At 45.4% G+C, this 14468-nt stretch overlaps 1 protein-coding gene across 2 annotated transcripts in view; it reads left to right on the top strand.

The window, feature by feature from the left end:
• Positions 1 to 14468, top strand: part of INSC (INSC spindle orientation adaptor protein) — a 90209-nt gene that overhangs the window by 55781 nt on the left and 19960 nt on the right. For both annotated transcript variants that reach the window (XM_077761055.1, XM_077761056.1), the window contains exons 7-8: positions 8687 to 8858; positions 13147 to 13325. In XM_077761055.1, coding sequence (XP_077617181.1) covers positions 8687 to 8858; positions 13147 to 13325 — 351 coding nt within the window. The remainder of the gene's footprint in view (positions 1 to 8686; positions 8859 to 13146; positions 13326 to 14468) is intronic.

The raw sequence follows: 14468 nt of genomic DNA, 5'->3' as shown, positions 1-14468 counted from the left end.
AATGACTTCTTTGTCTTTTTGTTATTGAATTATAAACTTGGAAAAATGTACATATGAACCCTTTGTCAAGTATATGTATTGAGAATATCTATTCTCAGCCTGTGGTTTGCTTTTTCATTTTCTTAATGGTGTCTTCTGATGAATAGAAATGCTTAGCTTAGCTTAAAGTCTAGTTTACTGATCTATTCTTTTAGTAGTTGGTGCTTCTTGCATTCATTTAACATATCTTTGTTTTCCCCCAAATCATGAAGATAGGCTATATTTTCTACCAGGAGCTGTATTATTTTACATTCCACAGTTAGATCTATGATCTATTTCAAATTTTTTAATGATATTCAAGGTTCAGTGTTTTTCATATGATATCTAATTGAGCCAATAGCATTTATCAAAAAGACCATCTTTTCACCACTTAATTAAAGTGATGCCTTTGTTGTAGGTAAAATGATGACATACGCATGAGTCTGTTTCTGGAGTTCTTTTCTGTTCCATTAGTCTTTTTGTCCATTCTTGTGCCAATATGACACTGAGTCACTGTCATCTATAATAAATTTTGATATTTGGTAGTATAAACTCTCCAAATTTGTTTTTCTTTAAGATTATCTTGGTAATTCTAAGCTCTTTGCCATTCTATGTACATTTAAGAATACACTTGTTAATTTACATAGAAACACCTGCTAAGGTTTTGATTGGGATGTCTTTAAATTTATAAATAAATGTTGGGATAATTGACATCCCGAACAGTATAGGGCGTTCCAGTCAATAAATGTAGCATACGTCTATTTATGCAGATTGCTTTTAATTTCTCTCAGCAATATATTGACTTTTCAGTGTCAACATCTTGCACATATTTTTTTAGAGTTATTTCTGGGTATGTTTTTATGCTAATTAAGAGTTATTTAAAAATTATTATTTTCTAATTGTTGCTGATACATAGAAAATGCAATTTTGAATATACTGGTGTCTGGATTCTTTTGGATTTTATACAGATTTGGATTGTGTACACATGTATACAATCATGTGATCCATACATTGTGATGGTTCTGCTTCGTCTTTTTTGATCATTTTACCTTTTCTTTTTCATGTCTTATTGCATTGGCTACAGCCATTGTAAAATGTGAAATAGGAGGGTGGATAATGGATATCTGTCTTGTTACTTATTTGGGGGAATTCTTTCAATATTTCATGATTTTATTATTAACTGTGATATATCATTGTCAACTTAAGGATTAGATAATAGGCTTAGAGAAGGTGAGTTACCTCATTTCACCAAGTCAGCAAGGAGTACAGCTGAATTGTGAAGCCAGACTTTCTTCTAAGATTGTGCAGCTTCTACTCTATCACAGTTACTTCTGGAACAGTGATGCTTAACTAAGGATTCCCATTGGAACTTAAGAGTCTTTAAAAATATTGATACCAAGACTCTACCCCAGGTTAATTAAGTCAGATTTTCTGGTGGTAAAGCACAGGCATGAGTATTTTAAAACTTTCCCAGATGATCCTAATCCTCTGAGAACCAGGCTAAGAACCACTGATCTAGACGCACTTTTGGTACTATTCCCAACCCAGCTGTGCCCAGTAGTGCTTTGCCGAAAACTTGACTTTTTTTTTTTTTTTACATCAGCACAGGCTTGCTCACTCTAACCCAAAGGGAAGTGAACTTGTTCTTACCTTTTGGTACCTTCTTGCAAACTCTACTCCTTCTACCCCCAAACGCCTTCAGAGCATCTGATTGACAGTCTGCTCTAAAGAAAATCATCGACTTGACAGGAAAATTATTTTTTATTTGTCAATAAAATAAAGTGATTTAATCCCTGATTTTTCTCCAGCGCAATAAGCCACCTCTCTCTACCTTACTCACTTGCCAGACTGGTTATATAACCCCTTTCATCCATTGTCCCATTCCCTATTACATATTCAGATTTGTTTTATCCATTTTGACACTTAGTTTTTAATCCAAGATTCTTGTGTGAAATAGCAAAGGAGGTTGAGTGGTGTCTGGGATATGCTAGTCTGGGGGGAGGAGGATATTATCCTCCTGGAGGCCTGTTTTAATTTCTGTAGCTTTCTCTTGAGCTGTCAGCTCTACCAGCACTGCTTAAAACAAATACCTCATGTTAGAAAGCAAGCCTTTAACCTCTTACCTTATTCACAAATTCTGTGTTGGATCTTGTCCTGATCTGGTTTACATCCTGTATTCAATCTTGCTTCTGACCGATGGATTCATTTATTCCACCTGATGCTTCCCCCTGACCCTCCCTTGCCCCACACTTGTCTTTGCTTCCTTAGGTAGGAAACTTGCTTCCTTCTCTTTGATTGAATTTTCTCTCTGACTATATCCTGGGCAAATAGATTGGTCCTGCCTGGCCCCATGAATGGGATTCCAGCTGCTCTGTGGTACCCACTTGTCTCTCTCTCTCTCTCTTTTTTTTTTCCCTGAAAACTGTAGGCATCTGAGTTGATAGAAAGGTTGAAGGAGGAAATTTGGGGGTCTTTAGGTCATGGTCCCTCTCCTGTGACTGAGTTACCACAGCATTTTCATGATTCTGTTTAACTCTTACAACCCAGTGACCAACTCTTCTGCCTTTCCCTAAAACCTAAACATGTAAAAAAGAACTGGAAAATAGCAGCCCAGCACCAGTATGATGGGTCTTTATGTACTAGCCAGTGTCCCTTAGATATTTGCATAAAAGCCATAATGATGCTTTTCCAGTAATCAATAGGAGAACATTGCTCATAAATCTGGTGTGATGTTTACTGTGTACTTTGGGTCCCCCAGCTTCATTGATCTCAGTTCCTTCACCCTCACCTCACGGAGAATCTCAGCCTTCACGAGCTCCCTCCGTATCCAGACCCCAGGTGCATCCACCCTGTTGCCCAGGTGATGACCAGGCCACTTGCATCCTCATTGCAACTTGCATGCTTTCCCATGAGGAAAGCTTGGCCTTGGGCCTAGGCCCATCCCATTCCATGTAAAAAGCTAATTACATAGAAGTGCTTCCACCAGCAGTTTCTTGAGAGATGTGAAAGTGCTTTGATTAGATTGTTCTCCTGGCATCATTAAGTTTATATCCGGGGATGGGAAGTGGGTGGTTTGAGAATGGAGACTTTCCAGAAATGGGACCAGTGTTTGAGGAAGCTGGCTTCAGGCTGGGACGCTCCTGGGCCCACCATAGGAGCTAAGCTAAGCAGCCCCCATCAACCTGACCCTCTCACCACTCCATCCTTCACTGCCGTTCCCAAAGGCTGCCCAGAGGAGCCCAGGGCAAAGAATAGGGAGACCAAGGTGGGAGTCCTGGCTCTAGTATTAACATTCTTCATGGCCTCGGTGATCTCTTTCCCTCCCCAGACCTCTGTCCCCCCATAATTCAGCCTACTATATTAACTGCCATGTGTTGGGCCTCAGCTGGGTGCTGGGGACCAGGAACGATTCAATACAGGAGCTTCCCAAAGCAGCTCAAATTTAGTGTAGAGTGGACATAATACCCTACGAGGACAACCTGACACAGTAAGTGCTCTTGTGGTGGTCGGACCAGAGTGGTGTGGCAGCTGGGAGGACAGAGACACTCTGTCTGGGGGAGGCAGGTGCGTGCTCACAGATGAGGTGACTTCTCACCTGGGTCTGGGAAGGAAGTGGGGAGGGAAGGCATGGAAGATGTTCATTCAGGCTTTAGGTGAATGGGGTGTGAGGGGCCTGTGGAATATTTAGGCAAGTTAGTTTTGGAGTTAAACATTAAGAGATCCAGTAGCAGATTGCAAATGTAGATATGGGTATCAGGAAAGAAGGTCAGGACGGGGAAGCCAGGTTTAGGGGTCATCATAGTGAGTCACTGAGGCTACTTGGCTTGGGTACTATTGACTGTGATGGTACAAAGGGGGCTGACAGGGAAACTGGGGTAAGCTATCTTAGGTGGATACGAAGGAGAGACTAAATACATGGTATTTCACTAGGGAGGAGATGAGCCCCCCAAATGGGGTATCACAGAGTCAGAGGCAGGAGAGAGCACCAAGACCAAGATGGAGAGAGTTCCCAGCAGGAAGAGATGTTGTAAAGGCCAAATCAGAGAGGGACTGGGAGGCTGGGCTCTGTAGCAGACAAGTCTCCAAATCCTTTTTAAGCATGTGATCTCTCTCCCTATCTCCTTTAATTTCTCTATGTGTCTGTCTTCATTTTTCCATCTCTTGTTTCCTCCTGACTCATTTTTGTACCAGTGCCTAGTTCAGCCCATCACAAGGTAGGTGCACAGTTAATGTCTGATGAGCTATCAGAGATGCAGAATTATACTACGTTTCTCTCTGTTCTCTTATAAGGGATTATAGTTATTCATCTTATTGGTGTTGGTCAGGAATTGAAATAGGAGTCACTCCCCTTTTAAAAGTCCTAGTTCTGGGCTGCATGAGCTGAGGTGTCCAAACAAGTGGGGAAACCTGTGGGCCCCAACCCAAAGGGCTGAGGTACCCAGTGGTGTCTCAGTCTCTGAGAGCCTACAAAAAGGTGAGTAGGACTCAGGGCCCCAGATCTAGAGATGGCTGCAACCATCAGATGGGGATGGGGTGGGATTGTACATGCATTTCTCCATTAACTTCCAATATCCTCTGAGAGTGGTATTTTTACCCCCACTTATAAAGAAAGGCTCTAAGTAAATATAAAAATTGTGCAGCTAGTAAGATGCAGAAATGGGATTCAGACCCAGGGAGGTGTAATTCCAGAGCCTGTGCATGTTTGGATGCTATAGAAAATGGTTCAGGTGCTGGGAAGCCTGAAGCCTAGTGGAGTGGTCCCTTTAAGGGCCTCCCACTGTGATGAGCTGGTTGGGTTGGGGCTGCTGAGATAATGATGCACATGGAAATCAACTTGGGCTAGTGGTATCTTGTTGACAACAGGCTAAGTGGCAGGTCATTAGCCAAAAGCCCAGGAAATTGACCCATGTGATAATCCACCAAATAGAAAAGTGAGCAAAACACATGAACAGGCAATTAATAGAGAAAATCCAAATGGCAAAAACCAAAATCAAAACCAAACCTAATCAAAGTAAAATGAAAACATGAAAAGACTTAGCTTCATTATAAAAAGCGAAGACATGCATATTAAAATGAAAATTCTATATACTCACCAAACTGCAAAATTTTAGAATCCGATAGTACCAAATGTTGACAAGAATATGGAGTTGAGTTTATACATTACTGGTAAGGCTATAAACTGCTATAGCTGTTCTGCAAGACAATTTGGCAATATCAGTAAAATTAAAGATGTGCGGATCCTATGAATGAGTAATTCCACTCCTCATTTGAGATTCCTGGAGAATCTGGTACATATACACCAGAAGACACTTGGAAGAATATTTATAGAGGCACTGTACATTATAGCAAAAACTGGGAAATGGCTCAAACTACCATCGACAGGAAAATACATAAATGAATTACAGTCAATTTATACAATGAAATACCACACAGCAGTGAAATAAATGGACCTTAGCCACATAGACCAACAGGAAGGAGTTTCCCAAACATAATGCTGACTGTGGAAAAACCAAATTGTTATACACAGTCTGATACCATTTGTGTCAACTTCAAAACCTTGTAAAACTAAATGTACACATGCAATAAATCAGGGAGTAATAAGCACAAAATTCAGGGTAGTGGCCCATCCAACAGTGAAGAGCAGAGGTAGGAGATCAATAACTGCATACAGGGTCTTTCTGGTGTTATTTCATGCCTAATATTAGACTTTCTGGATATTAGACATATACATGTATAGTTATTCATTTCATTATTTTTTATACTTCATAAATTTGTAAAACACACAACACACACATGTCTTCTCTTTTCAAGGGATGACATATTTCCTAATTAACAAGATACCAAAAGAGATCTGAAGTGTATGAAATAAATTAGAAGGAAAGCAGAGCTGTGGACAGTTACATAGATAGGATGACACAGATACTCTTCTTCGGGAACCTAAGGGCAGAAGAGGAATCAGGCTAGGTCAGGGTTACTTTCCTGGGTTCGGAATCTGTGGAATCCATATTCCCAAGTTGACGGTTTCTCTGGAGCTGCTCTTTCTGGTAGTGGTCTTTGCCCACAACATCTCCTCCATCTGCAATGCCATTCCTCTTCCTTTACTCCTCTAAAGTGTGTCTTCAAGTCTTGAGTCAAGTTTTACTCACTTGCATTTATTACCCACAAAGCCTACTCTGTGTGAGGCCTGGAGCAGCCAAAGCGAACAAGCTGTGTGTGGTACCCAGGCTTACAGAGCGTCCAGGGGAACAGGGGAGACAGACAAGGGAGAGAGAATCACATCACAGTGGAGCTGCTCCAAATTGTTCGTGCATAAAGTCATCTTATACTTTATTAAAAAGCAGATTCCAGGTCTCCCTAGAGTCCGATTGAATAGGTTGAGGGGGTCCCAGGAATGTGCATTGAAGAAACCCCTAGTGGATTTAGTGCACCTGTTCCACAGACCCCACTTGGAGGAACAGTGTGATAAATGCTATGGTCTTACCAGATGTATTTGGGCATGAGCTCCAAGGGCCACCTCCCCCGGCTGGAGTGTGGACATTAAGCCAGTGTGGCTCCCCGTATGGTATCTTTATTGGAAATCACATTGTAAAATGGTTATTTGTGGATGAGTCACCTGCCCCATTGCAGGAAACACCCTGCCCTAGCTCACTTCTGCTTGGCACCCAGTAGCTACTCAGGAAGATCATACTCAGTGGGTTTTCTGAGGAGCATCCTGGGTTGGGAAGCAGGTCTGGTGTCTAGGCCTTGATGGCACAAGCCCTTGGAGACCATTAACTCCTTGGCCTCTCTAGTGTGTTCAGATTGGCCCATCTCCATGTGTGCTGGGGACTAGGTTTGGGTCAGGTCTGGGTTTGACCAGATTCTCAACTGGGTTTGGGGATACAACTCCATTTGTATCCAAGGTCAGATTGAGGAGACCAGATACTTGAGACCTGCAGCTATAACCTTGATTAGTGCTGGGAGGGGAAAGGGATAAAGGCCAGACAGGTCTAAGTGGTTTGTTAGGTTGGCAATAGGGCTGCTTCCTGTTTTCAGGCCCAGGGCAGCCCCTTTCCCTTCCCTGGGCCCAAGTGAGGCCCATCTCTGAAGGCCTGTTAGTCAGACACCCAGCATGATTCCAGGCCCGCCAGCAGCCACCTGGCTGCTGTTTGTTCTTTGTCATTAGGTACATAGGTGAGTCTTACTGCGGACAGCTCCCCTAGCTCCTGCTCCCACATTTGTCTCATTTGAGTCCCAGATTGCCAAGGGCTTTTACAGCTAATGGACCTTACAGCTCCCAAGAGCCATTTAAGGGAGGCCCAGAACTCCGTGGTGGTAATTAGTCAAAGGAAACACTGACCTCTGGAGACCCACTTAAGCTGAGTGGCAGGAAGTGAGGGTGTAGGGACAGGAGCCCTGGGCCTCTGGCGGGTGTGGGGAGCATCAGCACAGGCGCATCCTCCCTTCGCCTCTCCCTGGCTCTTCCCTGGTCTCATCCCTACCCCCGACTCCTAACAGGGGAAGGACATCTTGGTGCTTGGTGACAGGATCCTCAGGCAGGCTGGTGTCCTGGGGCCTCTACGGGACTGCAGGAGCCCTGCTGAGCTAACCCTGATAAGTTACTACCCACCCATTGATTCCAGCCTTTCTCTAGAAGGCCTCATCTACTGACCCGGGCTGGAGGTGGAGGGTCTGAGTTCCGTTGCCACTCAGGAGACGGTATGATGTCCTGATAAAAACCATGGGCTTTGAGGCTAGACGATTTGGGTTCAAATTCTAAACCAACTACCTTTAAAGTTTCTGATCTGGGGCAAGTTAAGGAACCTTTCTGTGCCTCAGTTTCTTCCTCTGTGCAATGGGGATACTAACGATACTGGCCTCAGAGAGTTATTACAAGGACTAAGTGGTACATGCATTGCACTTGGAGGGCTGGCTGGCACGTGGTGAGCACGCGCTAAGCAGAAGATGTCACTGAGCCAAGATGAAGTCTGATCGGGCCAGAGCTGGGAAGCTGAAGTCTTTCTCTGGCATCCCCATCCCACCATGCCCAGGTTCATTCCTCTCTGGTTGGGCAGAGAGAGCAAACCTCTATGGAAGCAGCCCTCTTCGTAGGGGGGGAAGGTGGTGGAGGACAGGATGGGAGAAGGATGTTGATCTCACCTAGTACTGACCCAAGGAAGGGAGGAAGGAGGCAACATTTAACAAGCATCTTTCCTGGATCTGCATCGCCTGTGTCATCACCTCCCTAGCACCCTGTTGGTGAATGGAGGACACAGAATCTCAGAGAGGTTAAGCAACTAATGCCAAGTCACACAGTACAAGTAAGAGGGATCTGGGGTTGGAGCTCGGGGATGTGGGAGTATTAGGTGACTGGTCTTTCTACTGTATTTTGCTGTGGTAGATGGTCAGGGCCTTGCCCCTGGGCACTTGGCTTGATGCCTGCTCTCTAAGAAGCCCATGGGAGGTCACTGATCTCTGCTGGAGCCAAAGGATAGTTCTTTAGAAGCTGGACTTGGGGTCATTCTGAGAGCCTTGCCACCAGGTTGTCCCTGGCTCCACACACAGTCCTGGCTTGTTCTGGGTGTCCAGAGCTGGACCCTGAAAGGGGTTTGCGTCTGTCTCGTTATTGTCACGAGCAGTAGTGCTCTCTCCCAGGAGACATGGAGACGTGTCCTCTCTTCTTCTGCAGGTGGACGGCGTTCTGTGCCTGGCCGACATCCTGACCGATGACAGCCACTCAGAGGCCACACGGGCTGAGGCTGCGGCTGTGGTTGCCCAGGTCACCTCCCCACACTTGCCCTTTACTCAGCACCTCAGCAGCTTTCTGGAGAGCATGGAAGAAATCGTGACTGCGCTAGTCAGTGAGTCACCCTGGGCGGGAGGGGCCTGCTGTGTGAGTGGGACTTGTCACAGTTGTCTTCAAGAGAGGCCAACGAGGCCTTCCTGCCCCCCCACGCCCACACTCTCTGCACCCCACGTAGCTCCTGAATTGATGTCATGCTAGCTGAAATCCCACTGTTAATGTGTCATCGTCAGGATCTAAAGAGCTCTGTTGTCAAAGTTCCTATTAAAATGCATACAGCCTTCTGAAAAGCTCCCTGAGTTGAGGTCACATTGGGATTAACTGGCCTTTCAGATTGGAGACCAGGACAAGCCCCATGGAGAAGCGTAGGGCCTTGAATTTGGGGTTCAGATCCTTGGCCAGAGAGACTCTGATGGGCTTTGTTCCTAAAGTCTCAGACCTGTTGCACCCAATAAATGTGGCAGCAATGACGAGGCAAAGAGCCTCTCCGAAGGCACTGGCACACCCCAGCCCACCACCTGCAGCTCCCCACCCCGATCCCACATCACGAGGCCTTGAGAGCTCTGACTCTTATAGGTTCTCCTATTTAGACTCACATCCTCCTGGTTGGAGAATCATAGACTGAGAACTAGAATACTCTCTTCCTCCAACTTTCCTTTGCAAAATGGCATAAAGTGGGATTTGTCTGGGTCAAATCCTCAGGAAACTTGTTTTGCAAACCACATCCTTCCTTTGGTAGGATGTGTGTTTCTACTTCTATCCTTATTTCTACCACGGCTTTCAGAGCCATGTCGTATTGAAATTGAATGAAAGTTTGTCTCGTCAGAAAATTTAGGGTTCACTCTTGGAATCATCACACCAGGGCTGGGAAAATTTGGAACAGCACAAATTTAGGGGCAGCACAGACTTGGTTTGGTGTCAGAATATTCAGGTGTGGATTTTTTTCGGTCTTCCCATTCATCCACACACCAAGTAGCTATTGTCCAACAGTCCTGTGCAGGCCCTGTGTGAGATGCTACCACCTCACAATTTTCCTATGTGGGGTTGGAGCCATTTCTCTTGAGTCTTTCTAGCTCTAGAATTTTAAGATCTATGAGCACTTGGAACCTAACGGTCCTCAGTCAAGCTGACTTTATGGCTGATTCTAGTCACTGGAGCAGTGGCACCCACAGGCCAGGCTGGGGTAAAAAAAAAAATTTGCCAATATCCACATTTATTCAAAGTTGAGAAAACACAGAAGCCAATTATTGATAGTCTTGGCTGGAAGGGAACTCAAGAGTCAGTAAAGGTAAAAGCTTACTTGATAGTAGAAGAAACCTAGGCCCAGGGAGGTTGAGGAACCTTCTTGAGGAAACATAACAGTATTAGGATTCATTTTCCTCATAGTCAGCCATCCTCTGGACCCAAGTGGGAATCCTAAATGAGTTGAAGTGGGCCAGATGAAAGAAGAAAATAAGAAAATTTGAATCGTGTATGGAACTGAAAAGCATGGGCACTGAGGACGGGGAGAGGGGGGAGAGGTCACTGATACATTCCTATTAATTGTTGCCATGTAGGAAAGGCCAATTTTTAAAGATAAGACAAAAATCCTAAGTTTTATAGAAAATCTCCCAATGTATAAACGATTGCCAAAATACCCACAAATAAAAACACCAAAGCCTACATAGTCTAAACTAAATATCACTATTGCCATATCTCTATTCCTACTTCTTTGCCCAAGTTAGGTTTCTCCCTGGAGAAGGGGATCCTGCCTATTTATTTCACCCAATGAAGATGCATTGTGGAGTTTTCTCGGAGAGTCAGCAGATAGGATATGTCTTCTGGGCAGGATGCCAGGGCTCTGCTCTTTGGTGAGAAATAGCCCTCCAATTTCTTGCTATTCCCTGGAAACATTTATAAATGAGTCACTGGAATCCTCAATTTACAGTCTTACGCATCCCAGGTGACTCAGACTGTAGTTTAAATAATTGTGCACCCAAATTAAAAGGCACTTAGATGGTTGTGTTAATAATTGCTGCGTTGGTGGCAGCCGTGACTGTATAAGAATTAGTGTGGGTGTTTGGATCTAGAAGAAATCTTTACAGCAAAGTGGGCCAGGGAGTCCTGTCATCTCACTCCAAACTTTGAGTATAGGGAGGTGGCCTGGAAGAGGTTGGCTGTCTCGAGTGGTCCCAAAACTTAGAGGATGTGGCAGTCATTGGAAAAGAGCAATTGTAGAATTCTTAACTCCTGGGTGACTCTGTGGCTCTGCCCTGGGTGATTAGATCAAGACTCTGAGTTGCTTTGTTGGTCACACCTGGGCTGAGGGACACAGTGCTGCCCAGGGACAGACCTTGCCCCTCTGGCAGGACTGAAACCCAACTCTGCAGGGACATCACCGGGAAAAAGTCAAAGAGGCCCAGGGTCAAGAGGCAGCCTGGGACACAGAAGGAATGGGTACTGGGATCAGGCAGACCTGGACTTGACTCTAGGCCATGACAATACCAATAATCTCATTTCCACGACTTTGGGAAAATGGCTTAATATTGGAATCCTTAACTCTTCAGCTATAAAATTGCAATGGAAAATTGGGTGGTTGGGAGGACGGAATGACTGCATGAAGTCAGAAATATACAGCAGTGCCTTGCACAGAGTAAACTCAGTAAATGGGAGTCTTGCTGCTACTCATAGTTTCCTTGAGCCTTGGCTTCTACATCTGCAAACAGAGGCGGCAATTTTCTGCTGTGAGGGTGCTCAGAATGTAGGGGGGCAGAGCGGGGCACATTGCAGGTGGCTCAACTAATACTGTTTTCCGTCCCTTTTTAGGTAGGGGCCAGGACTGCATTCACTCAAAGGGCCAAGGGGTGCCAGCTTCAATTTTATTTATTTATTTATTTATTTATTTATTTATTTATTAAATGTTTTATTTATTTCTAGGGGAGAGAGAGAGACAGCGTGAGCAGGGGAGGGTCAGAGAGAGAGGGAGTCACAGACCGAAACAGGCTCCAAGCTCTGAGCTGGCAGTCAGCACAGAGCCCGACGCGGGGCTCGAACCCACTAACCGTGAGATCATGACCCAAGCGAAAGTCGGACGCTTAACCGACTAAGCCACCCAGGTGCCCCGCCAGCTTCAATTTTAGAACCTGGATGTACAGATTCTTTGTTTGGAAGCCAGAATTAGGGATCAGGATTCAATGTAGCTCAGCCCTTCCTCCCAAACGTTCTCCCCTGGGGGTATTTTCCTGATGGGTGGTTTGTCTTCCTGTGTTTTCATAGGGGTGTTATCAGTAGGAGAGGACCTGGACCCAGGAAGCACCTTGACTGATGGTCAAGTTGGAGCTGAGGGTCAGAAGTTAGATCCACCAGGATGTGTGGCTAGTGCCACTGTGCCCTTTCACACATCGTCCTGAGGCAGGAGTCTCTTCTGGGCCAGGTGGAGCCCATGGGGGGAATGTGTGAAACAGTGGAGGGTAATGGGGCCTGGGGAAGAGTCTCTCCTCTTTAAAGACCCATCAGACTCATCAGGAGGATGAGTTATGGTCAAGTCTGGGTTATGGCCACTAGGATCAGAAAGACAGAGCCTGGCATTCAGGGGCTTGGTGTAAGACTTTTCCACAGCCATGTGGCCCTTATTCTGGGATCCAAAGAAGCCCTGAAGCTCTGCTGATGGCAGCTGGAAAGGTGGAATCCTTATGTTTTTAACTTCAGCTCCTTTCTTAAGGCAAATTCAGGAGCAGTCTAACGTACATTGCTGGAGACACAATGCTGGACTAGGAGCTCTTTTCTGCCTCAGGGCCTTTGTACATGCTGCTGTCTTTGACCTACAATATGTTCTTCCCCGGGTATTCTCCTGATTGCCCCATTTTCCCCTTACAGTCTCAGCTCTCACATCCTTTAGGGAGACTTTCCTTATGCACCCCCTTGGGCCTCTGGTTCTTCTCAGTCTTAACACTTGTTTATTTTCTCCCTCGCAGTAGAATTTGTAATAATTTTATTAATTTCTTTTAAAAGCTTATTTTCTCTCACCCGCTACTAGGATGTAAACCTAACAGGGGCAAAGACCTGCTCTGTGTTGTTCACCAGACCATCCCAAGACACCAGAAGTGCCTGACACATAGTGTTCACACTGTAAATACTTGCTGGGAAACAGAGTAAATGCAGGTCATACACCAGGATTCAAATCCCAGCTCTGCCACTTACACAGACAGATAAATTTCCCTCTTCAGGAATTACTTTCCTCATCTGTAAAATGGGTGTCTCTTAACACCTGCCCAGACTTTCTCCCAGAGCAATTGTAGGAATCAAAGGAGGTAACTGGTATGCAGGCACTTGGCAGCGAGGCTGCTTTCTCCCTCTTCACCATCCAGAACTGTGCCAAGAGGCGTCGTCTGGGGAAGTCTTCCTGCTGGCTTCTGCAGCCCTTGCCAACATCACCTTCTTTGACACGATGGCCTGCGAGATGCTTCTGCAGCTGAACGCCATCCGTGTCCTCCTGGAAGCTTGCAGCGACAAGCAGAGAGTGGACACGCCTTATACCCGGGATCAGGTGAGAGGCTCGGGAGGGGTGGGGGGGGATAAGGCACAGGGCCTGTAGCCATGAAGACAGAGGTTAGGAGGCCAGGGCGAAGATTATGGGGGAGAGGGAGACAATGTGCCTGGCCGCACACAGTCAGTCCTGTTAGTCACATTCTAGGCAAAGGACAATGTTCTCAACATACCTCGTTGCCCTTGGAGCATCTTCATGAGTCGCTTCTCCATCCCGACCGCCGCAGGGCCTTCCTCTGTCCCCACCCACAGTGGTGTGTCCCAGAAGTCAGAGACACCGTGGGAAGGTCCCTGGACCTCCTCTAAAATTCTCTGTCCCAGACTTACCGCTGCCTGTCTGTCACTGTACCCTGCAGAGAGTTTCTTCCCTTCTCTGCCTCCATAAAAGCAGGGCTGGGAGCTGAGCCTTGATTCAGAGCCTCAGCTCCCCTATCAGTCTTGATGTTGTTGTAGATTTGGGCTCCACATACAGTTTTGTTTGGAGAAAAGGGGTTTCATTGCTACCTGTGTTTGAAAACATTGAATGAAGGGATTTTTCAGAGCCTTGAGCTCTGAGATTATAGAATTCTATCCTGTCCCTCCTCTACCAGACTCAGCTGCCCTTTTCCCTACGAAGGGGCGGGGGTGGTAGATCAGGTGGATTTTAGGCCTCTATAAATTCCACGAGGTGCCTGAGCTCTAAGTTAGATGATGCTCCTGTCTCCAACCCAGATCATCCCTGCCTGCCTCTTAGCTGCAGTCTCTGTTTCTCCTATTCCTGGTCCAACTTCTACCCCAGAAACTTCTGGAAAGCCTTCCCTGATGGCTCTCTAGAATTGCCTCCTTTTCCTGCAGGTCATGTCTCACAATGGAGTGTTGACTTTTCTCTAGTGACATTTATTCCTTTCCAGTTATTTCATGTAGTTTATTCCTTTGATGGGAAAAAATAGAAGCTTCTTTGCTATATTATAATCATGTAACTTTGGGCGATTCACACTGAGCCTCACTTTACTCATCTGTGTATGGGGTTGAATACTATATACTTCACTAAGTTGAAATAAGAATGAAATTAAACTAATTTCAATCCTAATTAATTTTAAATTATTGGTTAATTAGTTATTAATCATTTAATTAATTTATTTTAATTAAATTAAACTAATGAATG

Source organism: Crocuta crocuta, unplaced genomic scaffold (assembly GCF_008692635.1).
Source record: "Crocuta crocuta isolate KB4526 unplaced genomic scaffold, BGI_CrCroc_1.0 scaffold233, whole genome shotgun sequence".
NCBI lineage: Eukaryota > Metazoa > Chordata > Mammalia > Carnivora > Hyaenidae > Crocuta > Crocuta crocuta.
This window is presented reverse-complemented; position numbering and strand designations above follow the sequence as displayed.